Source organism: Choristoneura fumiferana, chromosome 30, assembly GCF_025370935.1.
Source record: "Choristoneura fumiferana chromosome 30, NRCan_CFum_1, whole genome shotgun sequence".
NCBI lineage: Eukaryota > Metazoa > Arthropoda > Insecta > Lepidoptera > Tortricidae > Choristoneura > Choristoneura fumiferana.
In genome coordinates, this window is record NC_133501.1 from 7,270,380 (window position 1) to 7,284,169 (window position 13,790).

The 13,790-nt window shown below is 38.1% G+C and overlaps 1 protein-coding gene across 3 annotated transcripts in view; it reads right to left on the bottom strand.

Annotated features, from left to right (window-relative positions):
- Positions 1–10,200, bottom strand: part of LOC141444737 (cyclic GMP-AMP synthase-like receptor) — a 34,247-nt gene extending 24,047 nt beyond the window's left edge. Inside the window, exons 1-5 of one of the 3 annotated variants that reach the window (XM_074110358.1) lie at positions 10,074–10,200; positions 8,308–8,407; positions 7,386–7,499; positions 5,738–5,802; positions 3,275–3,449 (exon numbers count right to left, since the gene is read on the bottom strand). In XM_074110358.1, coding sequence (XP_073966459.1) covers positions 3,275–3,449; positions 5,738–5,802; positions 7,386–7,499; positions 8,308–8,400 — 447 coding nt within the window. In that variant the 5' untranslated portion in view covers positions 8,401–8,407; positions 10,074–10,200. Of the gene's footprint in view, positions 1–3,274; positions 3,450–5,737; positions 5,803–7,385; positions 7,500–8,307; positions 8,408–10,018 lie in introns of all 3 variants that reach the window. The other 2 variants (XM_074110359.1, XM_074110356.1) reach the window with 2 other exon arrangements.
- Positions 10,201–13,790: the final 3,590 nt, after the last annotated feature.

Here is a 13,790-nt window from a genome sequence, read left to right on the forward strand (position 1 = left end):
CGCATCATTAGTTGACAGTGCGACTGTGCCAAAAATGCCAACTATATTCGGAAAACGGCTAAAAAAAAGGTCATTTGGGTGTTTGCGTAAACGTTTAGGAAAGGGGTACAGAAAAATGTTACGGCGCGTTACATGGGAAATCTCCAAAAATTGCTCATATTTTTGAGGGAACGTCGTCCTACTAAAGCCACTGAACAAAGTACCTTTATGTATACATGACGGCGTCCACTGGAGTAAAGTATATTCCGTGCTGTTTCTTGCCGAAGCAACTTAACGCTCGATCGACAACGCTCTGGAACCAATACAAGAACTTGGACCGCAACAGATACTTCTTTTTCATCGAGCCATTTGTAAGCCGTCATGTTTATGTGCCAGTCAGCCCTGTAACATTAGAAAAAAGTGAGAAATATAGTATTATTAGTTATTTTAATTTTTTTTTACTATACGTCTTCAAATAATGATTTTGTAGCATAATAATGTTACAACTACCTAGCCTTCGCTAAAGGGGCCGGTCTGAAAATCAGCGCCATGTGTCCAGCATTCGCTGAGATTGGTACCCAACTCAACTAAGTGTGTAATTATGTGTGGTAATTATGATGTGGCAATAAATGTTTTTTTATTTTCTATTATTTATTGTACAACAAGAGCATTAAATGAAGAATTTTACCCGAGGGTTCATATAGCCACACGAGCCGGTACGGCAATGTGAAATGGGTTTAATGCTCGAGTTTTACACTCTGTTTTTCACTTCGATTGGGAGGAAATTAAATAGCAACAGTGGAAATTATAGTGCACTTGCTAGGTACTTTTTATTATTCATAGATTGCTATATAATTATATTCTTTTAGTTTTATTGATTTTAGTTTTACATAAAATAAAAATTATTAAATAAAAATATACAGAAACTTTTGTGTTTGTGACTACTTGTGAGCACCTGATTACCTTGGGTCTTAGACGAAGATTTTACTTTATGCGCTAGAGTAATAAAAAAGTAATTTTATCGCTATACGTACATAAATACCAGAGTTCTACGAGCATGAGAAGTGAAAAAGTTTTTTTTTTAAAAGAATAAATTGATATAACGCTCCAAAAAACATTAAAAAGTTAAATTTAACTACAAAAATTTCGGTTTTTCTTTAATTTTAGAACTGAGAGAATTAAACACATTATCATAGTTCACATTCACAAAGACACAACAAATACAGAGCAAAGTTAAAAAAACAAAAAAAAAACAAAAACATAAAATAAAATGATATGTTATGAGACCCATTTTTAATTTTCATTAAATTTTTATGGAATAATCGAGAAAAACTAACAAAAATGAAACGTTGCCAGCTCAGCAAGTAAATGTTAATGTAGTATACCTAAAGGGAAGGTTCTGAGAACTTTTCCCCATCTTTAACTGGACGTAGCCCGGCGTCTTTGTGTTCCAGGATGACGTCGCTCCTCTCCGGCACACGCGGGTGCTCGTGTATAATTGACCGGCATCGTTGATAACAATGTTCGATGTCTATCTCGATCCGGTTTGTTGATCCGGAGGCCGTCGTAGTGGCTGCCCGCGAATTCGACCGTTTGATTGATAATAATTATGATTGGTTTTTGTGAGTCTTTTTTGTTTTTTATTTCAACTCCAAATTTGTTACTTTTACGGGTATCCTGTGAAACCAAATCGAAAATCCAGACAGAGACCAGCACTGGGAATCGAACCCGCAGGTCCTCAGCAATCCGTGATGCGTGCTTTAACCCCTACACCACTGCTGGACAGGAATCTAGACACGAATTTTTCCTATGCATACACATCTCAGGTTGCTTATTTCTACTGTGCTACTTAAGCAGCAGCACTAGCGACATCTATGTTCCGCTCTCATTGAGAGACGTCACACTCTTTCGGAACCAACCGCTCACCCAGACAAGAGATGTCGCTACTAAGCAATCAAATTATGATTGGTTTTTTGGAGTCTTTTTGTATTTTTTATTTCAACTCCATATTTGTTACTTTTACGGGTATCCCGTGAAACCATATCGAAAATCCCCAGCGCTGGTCTCTTTTTCTGGTTTTTCTGTGAATCCATGTCTCAGTTTGAATTTTCGATAATATATTGATAAAAATTGACAATGGTTTATATTCGACAAAAAAATATTATTTGAATCGAATAAGTGTGACGATCTTCTCGGTTCTTATCAGACATATGCGAGGATTAAATTAAAATTCAAATCATTTATTCGGTAAAAAGGCCGCAATGGGAAATTTATACGTCATTTTTTAAACTACCAGCGCTTTCGGAAGGACCATTTATTGCCAAGAAGAATGCGCCGCAAGAAACTTGGCAGAAAGTCATTGCTTAAAAATAAAATAATTACAAATAAAATACGTCAAAACTACAGTATAAAATTAAAGAAAAAAATACTAAAAAAAGTAATAATACAGGGATGTATGAGGGATGTATATCACTTAGTAACAAAACTAAACACTAACTATATCTACGTTCAGTGGAAATGTAAAATGCTTCCACTAATAATAATAAATAATAATAATAAAAGAAATTTGTTTAATAGTTTGCTTACAAATTCTACATAGGTACATAACAAATAATAAGTACAATCAAACTATCAAAAGAGAAAGCGACTCAGCTTATGTCTGCGCCTTGCAGAACAAAGTCCCTTGGCTAACAGACGCTGTTTTTCAGTCGCCCCCATAAACCATAACCCTAATAAATACCATCAATTCACATGCGCATTTTTTTACATACATTGGTGATTTTTTTACATGAAGACATCACATCACAATAACTCAATCAAAAGAAAAGAGGAAAATCATCTTCCCCATTCCTCCCCATTCTGCAAACCAAGTGACCAGGCCTTACAACGTCTTTGAAAGTCTGTCAGGGACCCACTACTTCTTACTGGAGGAAGTCATTCCAACATTTAGAAGCAGAGTAACGAAAGCTACCCCTAAATGCCACTATCATAAAACATTATGCTTTGTGTACAAGCTTCATATATACTTCATCATACTTTATATGTAGAATTAATATACGTCCTATTCTCAGACCTACCGAATATAGAAAAAAATATATATATGATATAGGTCAAGCTGTTTCGGAGTTTTGTTGCAAACACTGTGACACGAGAATTTTATAATATTAGAAGCTAAATAATTCATTTATATATTTTAAATTAAAGTTAAAATTTAAAATATTGACTAATAGTATGAAGATTTTGTGAAGGGATGATGCTAGATTATTTATAAAAATATATATTTGCAATTCCTTACCGAACTCGAATACCTCTTGTAATAAGGGTCGACTTCCTTCATCAGCTCGTGGAGCCGCCAGAATATCGTCTGGAACACTGTATAATGCTCTTCGAATTCTTTGTCCTTTAATTCTATGTAGCGCCGGTATATGTCGTCCAGCAGACCGTTAATATTACTGATTTGTGGGTGGAAACTGAAAAAAAATTATAAGTACTCATAAAACGTTTATTGTATCAGATGTTACTTTGCGGAGGTCCATATCAATGAGCTTACAGAATTTCTTTGTTCATCCGCGATCTTTATGATGGTTAAGTTTATGCAAATATGCGCGTGTTAATGCAGTTCCACCATCTTCGTCTGTAAGAACAGCCACAAATCACACAAACCCATCTATCACCCCCCCCCCACACACTACACTGACCGTTTCGAACTCAACCAGAGTTCATCTTCAGAGCAACACAACCGTACAACATGCTGCCAGAATAACAAAAACCGGCCAAGAGCGTGTCGGAATTACATTAGTTGCACGCCCGAAATTAAGTAATATCTTTCTAAGGATTTCGTATTTTGTACGGAATATTCCAAGTTTAGGTATATTTATATCTTAGGCTGCTATTTACTCTTAAACTACTAGTAATTCTCAAGAAAACTTAATATACCAAGAACTTGATATACTTACTTACTATCATCCTGAATTTTTTCAAATTTTTCCACCCACCGGTTTAGATTTTTAGGAGACGGAATAATATTCATATTTAAGGGAGGCTCCCATACAGCAAACGTGATTGTTTTGCCGTTTTTGCTTGATATTACTAACGGTAACAGTGCTCTTAGTCTAAGTTTTCGGTTACAAAATACGTCTCGATCGCGTTCGCGTTAAAATCTCAATTTGTATGGAAACACGAACATCGCAAACGTTCCGCTAGAGAGCGCTGTTCGTGTTTCCATACAAATTGAGATTTTAACGCGAATGCGATCGACACGTATTTTGTACCGAAAACTTACACTAAGGGTACAGGTAGACGCTTGAAATACTCACAGAATGTTCAGTTGTATAATCGCTTTAAAAATAAATAGTTGAAGTGAAATAATAGTTATTTGTGTCACAAGGGAGCAAAAATGTATTTACGGCGAGGACGTACATTGAATCCAGAATGTAGTGAAGGATTCTAAAGTAGAATCCTGAGCGTAATGAGGGATTCAAGTGTTAACGCCCAAGATGAAAATAATTTTGCTCCCGTGTGGCTCATACAACTTTTCACACGAGCATTAATAAACTGGAAAAAAAAATCTAAATATTATTTATTAAAGAACAACCAGCATAGAAAATGGCGTGGCTTTACAATTATCAACTTCAAAAAATGGCATTTGCAATATAAAACACTTAGAAAAGCCTTGAACAGAAAAGTGGCACTTTGCTCCCTTCGCCAGGGAGAAAAGTTACTTTTCTGAAGGAGAGGCGTGAAAAATATATATTTAAGAGGGAGGAGGGGTTGTTGCATGCAACAAACTTGATTTTTTGCCGTTTTTTTGCTAATGGCTAATGTATAGATAGACAACGTACGGAACACTTAGTGCGCGAGCTCCACTCACACTTGGCCCGTTTTTAGGGCTCCGTAGCCAAAATGGCAAAAACAGAACCCTATAGTTTCGCCAACTCTGTCTGTCTGTCTGTCCATCCGTCCGCGGCTTTGCTCAGGGACTATCAATGCTAGAAAGCTGTTATTTTGCACGGATATATATGTAAACTATGCCAACAAAATGGTACAATAAAGAAATCTATTTTTTTTTCTCATCCAACCCTATAGTGTGGGATATCGTTGGATAGGTCTTTTAAAACCATTAGGGGTTGCTAATGTGAGTTTTCGAGTCAGTGATTTTTTGCGAAAGATTCAACTTCAAAGTTCAAAATTTCATGAAAATCGTGCGTCCCCCCCCCCCTCTAAAATCTAAACTGGTGGTTGGAAAAAATTGCAAAAATTCAGGATGGTAGTATGTCAAAACTTTGAAGGAAAACTATAACGGCTAAGTTTGCTTGAGAATTATTAGTAGGTAGTTTTACTCTTAAATAGCAGCCTAAGGTATAAAATATACCCAAACTTGGAAGAGTCCGTATAAAATACGAAATCCTTAGAAAAATATTATTTAATTTTTTCGTAATGGCTACGGAACCCTATTTTGGGCGTGTCCGACACGCTCTTGCACAAACAACAAAAAAACCGTTTTTTTGTTTGTGGTCGAACGTGGCGTTCAAAAGGACAAGGAGTGTTTCCTTATTGCACGGCAATGCCAATATGATTGATCATTCTAATGAAGGTTTGTATCGCTAGATGGCGTTAGTGTGAAATGATCATATGTCCCTGCTAATTGTTACATCTTTGCTGTGACTTCTTTTTCAAAAGTGTTTTCAATAAAAAATACACATTTAAGATCGCTCACCTTCCGCTCTTGGCCGGTTTTTTTTTTAATTTGAATACTTACGCGTCATTTGAAACCACTGCCATTGATTCTCGATGGGCGACTGTCCAGCCAATGGCTCTCTGTAACTACAACAATTATATATGTAACTACCTTCTAGCCCCGGTTTTACTCGGGTAAGGCTGTGTTTGCACTAGATATGTGCTAGGATGCGTCGCAAGGATTTTGTTATGAACCATAGAAACGCTTCATTTACCTAGCTTCGCACAGCACATCTCTGTTGGAAACAGTTGAGCGGAGAGAGGGCAATAAGGTCAACGCACGTAAAAAGAGCTCCTGGCGACAAACCTGCAGTGTGCCAAATACGGACCACCTTGGCGGCGGAACAGTGGGGGGAGGGGGGGAGGGCGTACGAGCGCACGCGGCCGTCACGCCATTGGCTTGTTAGTTGACAGATGCGCAAACGCACCCCTCCACTAGCCACCCAGCTGGACTACTACGGAACTCGAAAATCGAAGTCCGTATCTTACCGTCCCGCTGACGCTTACGTTATTGAATACGAGAGTAAGAGGGACGGAACGATACGAACTTCGATTTTCGAGTTTCGTAGTAGCCCTGCTGAGCTCTTCGTGCGTTGACTTATAAATGAAGCATTTCTGTTGGTGCATGATAAACACGTCTCTATAAAGATATTTCTATATAAGTGTATTAAGTAAAATTTTGTGTCCAATTTTTTTACTAACTAGCGGACTAGGACTTATTGTATTTTTCATCTACGATGAGTTCTGTGACACTTGAAAATTTTCCGAATCACGCATACTATGTTCCCAAAATATTTTTTAAAAATAATTTCTACTTTAAAGCAAAACAATCAAAAAAATGTAAAACTATAGTTTTTTTTTAAATATACAGCAATATCAGTCCATAAAATAAAATCCATCGAATACGATAGAAAAATATATATTTTTATAAATGACGCAAAATATAATGCAACTTCTTCAAAAATAGGCACTGATAACTCTTAGAAAAATCGACAGTTCACTCGATAAATGGTACATCTCTAAAACTGTTAAACTCGAAACGTCACAGCAGCGCTAACTACGAAACTCGAAGTTCGTGTCATGCGGTCCCTCTGACACTTATACTGTGTTCACGTCTCAACAATTATTGTCTAAAACCTACATTTTAAAATAATATTGTTTTCATATCAAAGTATTACGGTTCAACTATCTAATAACAGATGGGGCTAGTTTCACCATATTTTGTATGTAATTTTGGAGTTATTTAATGTTTTAAAATGTTTGTTATGTTATTTAAAATTAACTTAATGTTGTGTCATAGTTCAAATACCAATTCATACATGTTTTTCTAAAATTATTTGATTTGTAAAGTTATCCATAGATGTCGTTATATCGCACCTACAACAAGCTAACGATACGCTTATTTAGATTGTATATAGTGTTAAGATTGATGATATTCCATCGTAGCAAACCAATGGTAATCCAGTAGCAAGCAAGTAAAGGCCTTGCTAATAAAGATCAGTGCAACGAGAAGTGCATTCTTATTTTTGGGACCCTTCAGTTCAGTACATACTGTTGAATACGAGAGCGAGAGAGACGGTACGATACGAGTTTCGAGTTTCGTAGTAGCCCTGCAGAACTCATCATAGGTGAAAAATATTATAGTTACTTGGATTTTTTCAGCCTATTACCGAAGTGTTGTCGTCCTCATCTTCTGAAGAAGGCTCGTCCGCCGTGTAAGAAGAGTGCGGCTGCTCCTGCGTGTCTGTCGACAGCTTGTTCACAGCGCCGATTATGGCTCCAATCTGTAACGTTTATTACAAGGTATTGTCACGAGAGTTGAGTAAATACAAACACTGCATAAAAGGCTCCGTTTCTACCAGAGATGTGTTAGGAGTGTGTTTTTCATGAACAATACAATACAATACAATTATTCTTTATCTACGTCCATATAGTAAATTCTCCATCATGCGTTCAAAACATAAAATATAATGACCAGCATTACGAGATTGGATTCTATTATGAACACGGCTGTATCGTAATGGTTTCATACATCATTACAGTACGGTGCAGTAGGGTGGCGTTCATGTCGCGCAGGCCGTCGCGCGCGCAGCTCGTGGGGCAGACATAGGTACCTACCTAGTTAGAGTTAGTGCAGGTCATTCTCAATGGTCCTTGAACACATGATAGAGGATTTAATAGATAATAATGTACGTAATAGGCCTTAAAAACAAAAGAATAACAAGTGAAGTTTATTTTGGTGCTAGTTTTAACTTAAAAGGTATTATTGTATATTTTATGGTATTATGCTATATTTGTATACTTTGAGCTTTGTATGCTGTTTTGAATAAAGATTCTATCTACCTATCTATCTATTCCGAATTTCCCACGGGATAGGGATTAAATCTCAAAACAACAACCGCTGGGCTTAGCCATGAAATTTGACATGATTGTTTTTGACAACGAAACCCGCGATTAAATTTTCGAGAATTCACACGGGAATTTTTAAAAATCCCGATATTTCAATTCAGTTCCTGGATTTAATGATTTACGTGTGCCAAAGCCGCCAGTGGATACTAGTTTAAAAATAAATAAATAATTTCAAAAGTTTACCCCCACTGCAGCGGCCGTGACGCCGACGGCAACCTTGGCAAACGTCTCCCACCCGCTCTCTTCCTCGCTCTGCTGTCTGCGGAATCCGCTCATGGTGAATCTGCCGACAAGAAAATGGTTACTAACAGGTTAGAAAACCTGACTACGAAGCTTGAGGTCCCTACTACTTGGTTATTTTACGATCTTGACATTGTACTACTTCAGGGTTTCTCAACGTGGGGTCCACGGACCCCTTAGGGGTCCGTTGCATGTGTATCAGGAGTCCGCAGTAAATCTCTCCATAGAGGAAAGTGTGTATACGGGTCTGTAAACATATATGTATTAGGAAATTTCCGAGATTTTTTTGACAGGGGTCCGTGGAATTGTTTAAATTGTGAAAGTGGTCCGTGACTACAAAAAGTTTAAGAAACTCTGTACTACTTGGTTATTTTACGACCTTAACATTCTACCACCTGGTTTTTTTACGATCTTGACATTGTACTACCTGAGGCCGTATTGCCACGTTTCTGACGCTTGCAATCGCGATCAAATGACAGTTTTTGTATGGGAAACCTGTCATTTGATTGCGATGCGTGCGTCAGAAACGTTAGGCAATACGGCCTCTGGTCATTCTACAACCTGGGCACTTTACGACTGGGGACATTTTACGACTTTGACGTAAGACGCCGGAGGGCCGGGTTCGATTCCCGGCCGGGGCAGACATTTGTGTGAATAATACAAATGTCTGTTCTCGGGTCTTGGACGTTGGTTATGTATTTAAGTATGTATTTATCTATATAAGTGTTTATCCGTTGTCTGTATAAAGCTTTGCTTCGTTTGGGACTAGGTCAATTGGTGTCAAGTGTCCCGTGATATTTATTTATTTATTATTTAAATAGTAGCGTGCCGTTTTTAACCGACTTCAAAAAAGGAGGAAGTTCGGTTGTATTTTTTTATGTTTGTTACCTCAGAACTTCGTTATTACTGAACCGATTTGTTTTGATACTGTTCAAGTTATACACCATTGTGAAGTGAAGGCTGATTAGAGCTATTTTAAGAACGTAATAAGTAGTCCAGAAATCTACACATTTTTTACAAGCTTTTATTTAGTTTCACCTGTCCCATTGTCTGTCTGTCTGTCTGTAATCAAATCTTGCAAGTTAAATTTGACCAACTTCCAGTAGTCAGATTGACTTGAAATTTGGAATACTTATGTAATCGCGTGACAATACAATAATCTAGTAGTGACACCCTGGTAGTCCAGCTAAGATCGTCTCCGCAGGATGGAACTCTTCAACGGCTAATAGCATCGACTTGAAATTTGGTATGCAAATGTAGTTTGGGTGGCAATGCAAGTACAGCCAACAAAAAGTACAGTCAGCAAAAAAAGCTTGTATTAAAAATGAAATTTTTATGGTTAGGTTATTGGGTTATTTGGTTGAATCTGACGGGAATTTGTGATAGCGATGGAACTTGGCGAGATTTTCGAGTATTTCTGTATCCTGTTGTGTTAGAAGGCAATATTTAGGTATCCCATCTTAGGCCTCTAGGTTGGCAACGCATCTGCAATCCCCCTGGTGCTGCAGGTGTCTATGGGCGGTGGTGATCTCTTACCATCAGGAGACCCACTTGCTCGTTTGCCATCCAGTCGAATAAAAAAAAAATTTAGGGCTTACTGCCGAACGTAGCTTGATAAATTTAACCCTGAAAACTCAGTAAAATAGGTACTTACTAAACTTGGTAAAAATAATTACTTAAGTAAATTAGCAGAAACAGTAATAACCTACCTATCAGAAATGATGAAAAGGTTGTATAAATAACTAATATCTTAATTCACAATCACAGAGCACTGACACACGCTGGCTTCAAGTATAATCTAGACTACAGCGTCGTAGGTATTCTCCTTTTATACGATAAAGAGCATAAAGAAAAGAGCGTACGTGACATACATATGTATAAACGAGAATGATACCAGTCCAGCGATCAAAACAAGACGTCATTAGGGAATTAACCGAATAGGTATAAAATTAAATGTTGCCAGCTACTTAATTTACATTTCGTCGGAATGAGGATTGTATTCTATTGTTGCCAATTTATCATGGAAAAATAATGGTGGTAGGACCTTGTGCAAGGTCGGCCCGGATTGCTACCACCATCTTGCTCGCTAATCCTATCGCAGCAGTGCTTGCACTGTTGTGTTTCGGCGTGGAGATTAAGACAGCCGGTGAAATTACTGGCACTTGAGGTATCCCATCTTAGGCCTCTAGGTTGGCAACGCATCTGCAATACCCCTGGTGTTGCAGATGTTTATGGACGGTGGTGATATCTTACCATCAGGAGACCCACTTGCTCGTTTGCCATCCAGTTGAATAAAAAAAAATAAAGAATTAAAAAAAAAAGTTGGGGCCCTCACGCCGACTTTCATTTTCTTATTGCTGTTCCGTACCGTAACAGTTAATTTCTATTTCATAAAATAAATTCTCTTTTTTTGTGTGAGTGAGTTTCTTTTGCCTTTTATTTAATACTGGGTCTACGACAAACTGTGTAAATCGGAACGCACCATTTACGTGGGAAATGGTTCTTCGGCGCGACACTAGCGCCACCGCCGGCCATTTAGTGTGGCCAAAACAAGGAACTGCTGAGCTGAATTAGTCGCTAAACCGCCATCGCCGCGTCTGCATGCACCAAAATCAAGTGCTTGCAAATTGTGTTTTTTTAAATAGTTTTAAAGTTCTCCTTTCATTGACTGGAAAATAGTGCATGTGATAAGGATTGATGGACTGATTTGCCGGCAACCCCGATCCTCGACCAGGACCCTCGGACGTGGCTGCGGTAGGATTGAAGCGGTAGTCGCAAGACCCAGGCCATATCTTACACAATTGCATTAGAAGCAGTCCTACATGTTAGTTCTTACAGATACCTAATTCTCTAGTTCTGCTCTCAAAGCGACAGCTTTTGCAGGTGGTAGGACCTTGTGCAAGGTCCGCCCGGATTGCTACCACCATCTTGCTCGCTAATCCTGCCGTGAAGCAGCAGTGCTTGCACTGTTGTGTTTCGGCGTAGAGAGTAAGACAGCCGGTGAAATAACTGGCACTTGAGGTATTCCATCTTAGGCCTCTAGGTTGGCAACGCATCTGCAATACCCTGGTGTTGCAGTTGTCTATGGGCGGTGGTGATCTCTTACCATCAGGAGACCCACTTGCTCGTTTGCCATCCAGTCGAATAAAAAAAAAAAGCTAGTGCGGGATTATTTATAAATATAGCAACACCACACATTTTAAGGGGAACTCACGCGTTTGTGCGTGTTCTATATAAATAAACAGGGTGTCCTTAGGAGATAATGTGAAGCGAAAATCGCGAGACAAGCACCTCAAGGGGCCCCATCATCATCATAATCATCATATCTGCTGTTGGACATGGGGCTCTCACACACCTCAAGGGACCACAAGAGTCAATATTCATTACAATAACGAACAAAAAGTTGGGACTTGCTCACTTCAAAGTTTAATATCTCAAAAACGGCTGAACCGATTTTGATGAAACATGTCTAACCATCGCTAGAAAACCATTCAAATCGGTCCACCCGTTTAAGAGCTACGGTGCCACAGATAGACACACATAGCTGTCAAACTTATAGCACCCCTCTTTTCGCGTCGGGGGTTAAAAAGAACTGGTCTTGTTGGAGTTGAACGCGCATTGAGGGTTTCGTATAAATAAGAAAGCCATAAAAATTTTGGTAGTATTTCTAAGTAAGAATATCTCTTTTTTATTTTTTGTAACATGTAGGTAAGTATTTATAGCAAAGTAACAATTTGTGAGCAAATCTGGTGGCATAGTGAACGGTTGTGTTGCTCTGAGGATGAACTTTGGTTGAGCTCGAAACGCGTTGTAGTGTAGTGGTGATAAATGGGTTTGTGTGGTTTATGTGTTCTTACAGTATGGAGGCGGAGGAACTGCATGAACATGTTTGTTGCGTAGACTTAGCTATAAGGTCGCGGGTGAGCAAAGAGATTATTTTAGTTCATTGATATGGACCTCCGCAAATTAACGCCTGATTCAATAAATTATTCTAATATTAAATGTGTCTCAAATAATCCTGGACATCCTGTACACGCGCTCCAAATAAGTATCAGTTGATATTCGACTATCTAATCAAATCTCTTTTGTATGGCTGATATAGATTTGCATGTCTACTAATAGATAACTCTGATAAGTATGCAGTTTCGAAATCCTACTAAACTCGATCACTTATATAATAAATGTGATAGTTTGTAAGTATGTTTGTTTGTTACTTCATCACGTCTAAACCGCTAAACTGATTTAGATGAAATTCAGTATACAGATAGTTAGAGTCCCGGGGAAGGACATAGGATGGTTTTTATCCCGGAGAATTGCATAGTTCCCGCGGGATAGTGAAAACCGAAATTTACGCGGAGTCGCGGGTAAACATAAGTAAATTATATACGGAACTAGATTTTACCCGGAGCTTCGCGCGCGTAAATAATTAAGAACCTATAATTTAAATCATCATCATCATCTTAAGCCTATAGCAGTCCAATTCTGAACATAGGCCTCCCCAAGAGCGCTGCGCCCTGTCCTCGGCAACACGCCTCCAGCTTCTACCAGCAGCCTTTCGCAGATTGTCACTCCTGGGCGGAGGGTGTCCCAGGGTCCTAGGGTTGCCAATTTTTATAAGAAGAAATAGAGTAACGTATATCTGATTTCAATGAAGGTAAATAAAGAGTACGGACTTTTTTTTGGTTGTGATAATGGGTTTGCTTAATATTGTACCTAGTAAAGTTTGTGTAAAAAAAACAGGCCAAGAGCATGTCGTACACGCCCAGGATAGGGTTCCGTAGCCGTTCCATATATCTTATGGTAGTTATGGTAAGTGGCATAAAGATATTTTTTACGTCTTGGTAACATACATATATATTATAACCTTGTTGAGGTTGTAAACCTTTGTAGATTTATATTGGCCGCTTACACTTTAACTATGGTTTGAATATGTCTAGTTTAGCTGTCCTTCGATATGTGTCTTAGTTCGTATTGTTATGGAAATATAATGTTTTAATTAATAAATAATCGTCTTCTTCATCATCTTCAACATGGTAGCAGAGCGTTTAGTGTAAAAGAAGTGAAAAACAAGTAAGTCGTAAATATGAGTAATAATATCGTAATACCAATTTTTGACGGAACGGATTATGCCAATTGGAAAATTCGGCTATTGAAATTTCTTGAATTTAAGAAATGTAAGGAAGTAGCTATTAGAATAAAACTGAAAAAGAAGATGCTACTAAGTGGGATGAGATGGATATTCAAGCTACAAATTATATATACAGTGCGATTACCAACCAACAGTTGGAATACATTAGCGAGCTAGAGTCAGCATACAAAATTATATTAAAATTCGACGAAATGTATTTAAAGCAATCTACAGCATTGCAAATTGTATGCAGAAACAATTTAGAAAATATAAAACTAGCGAAATATTCCGATGTTAA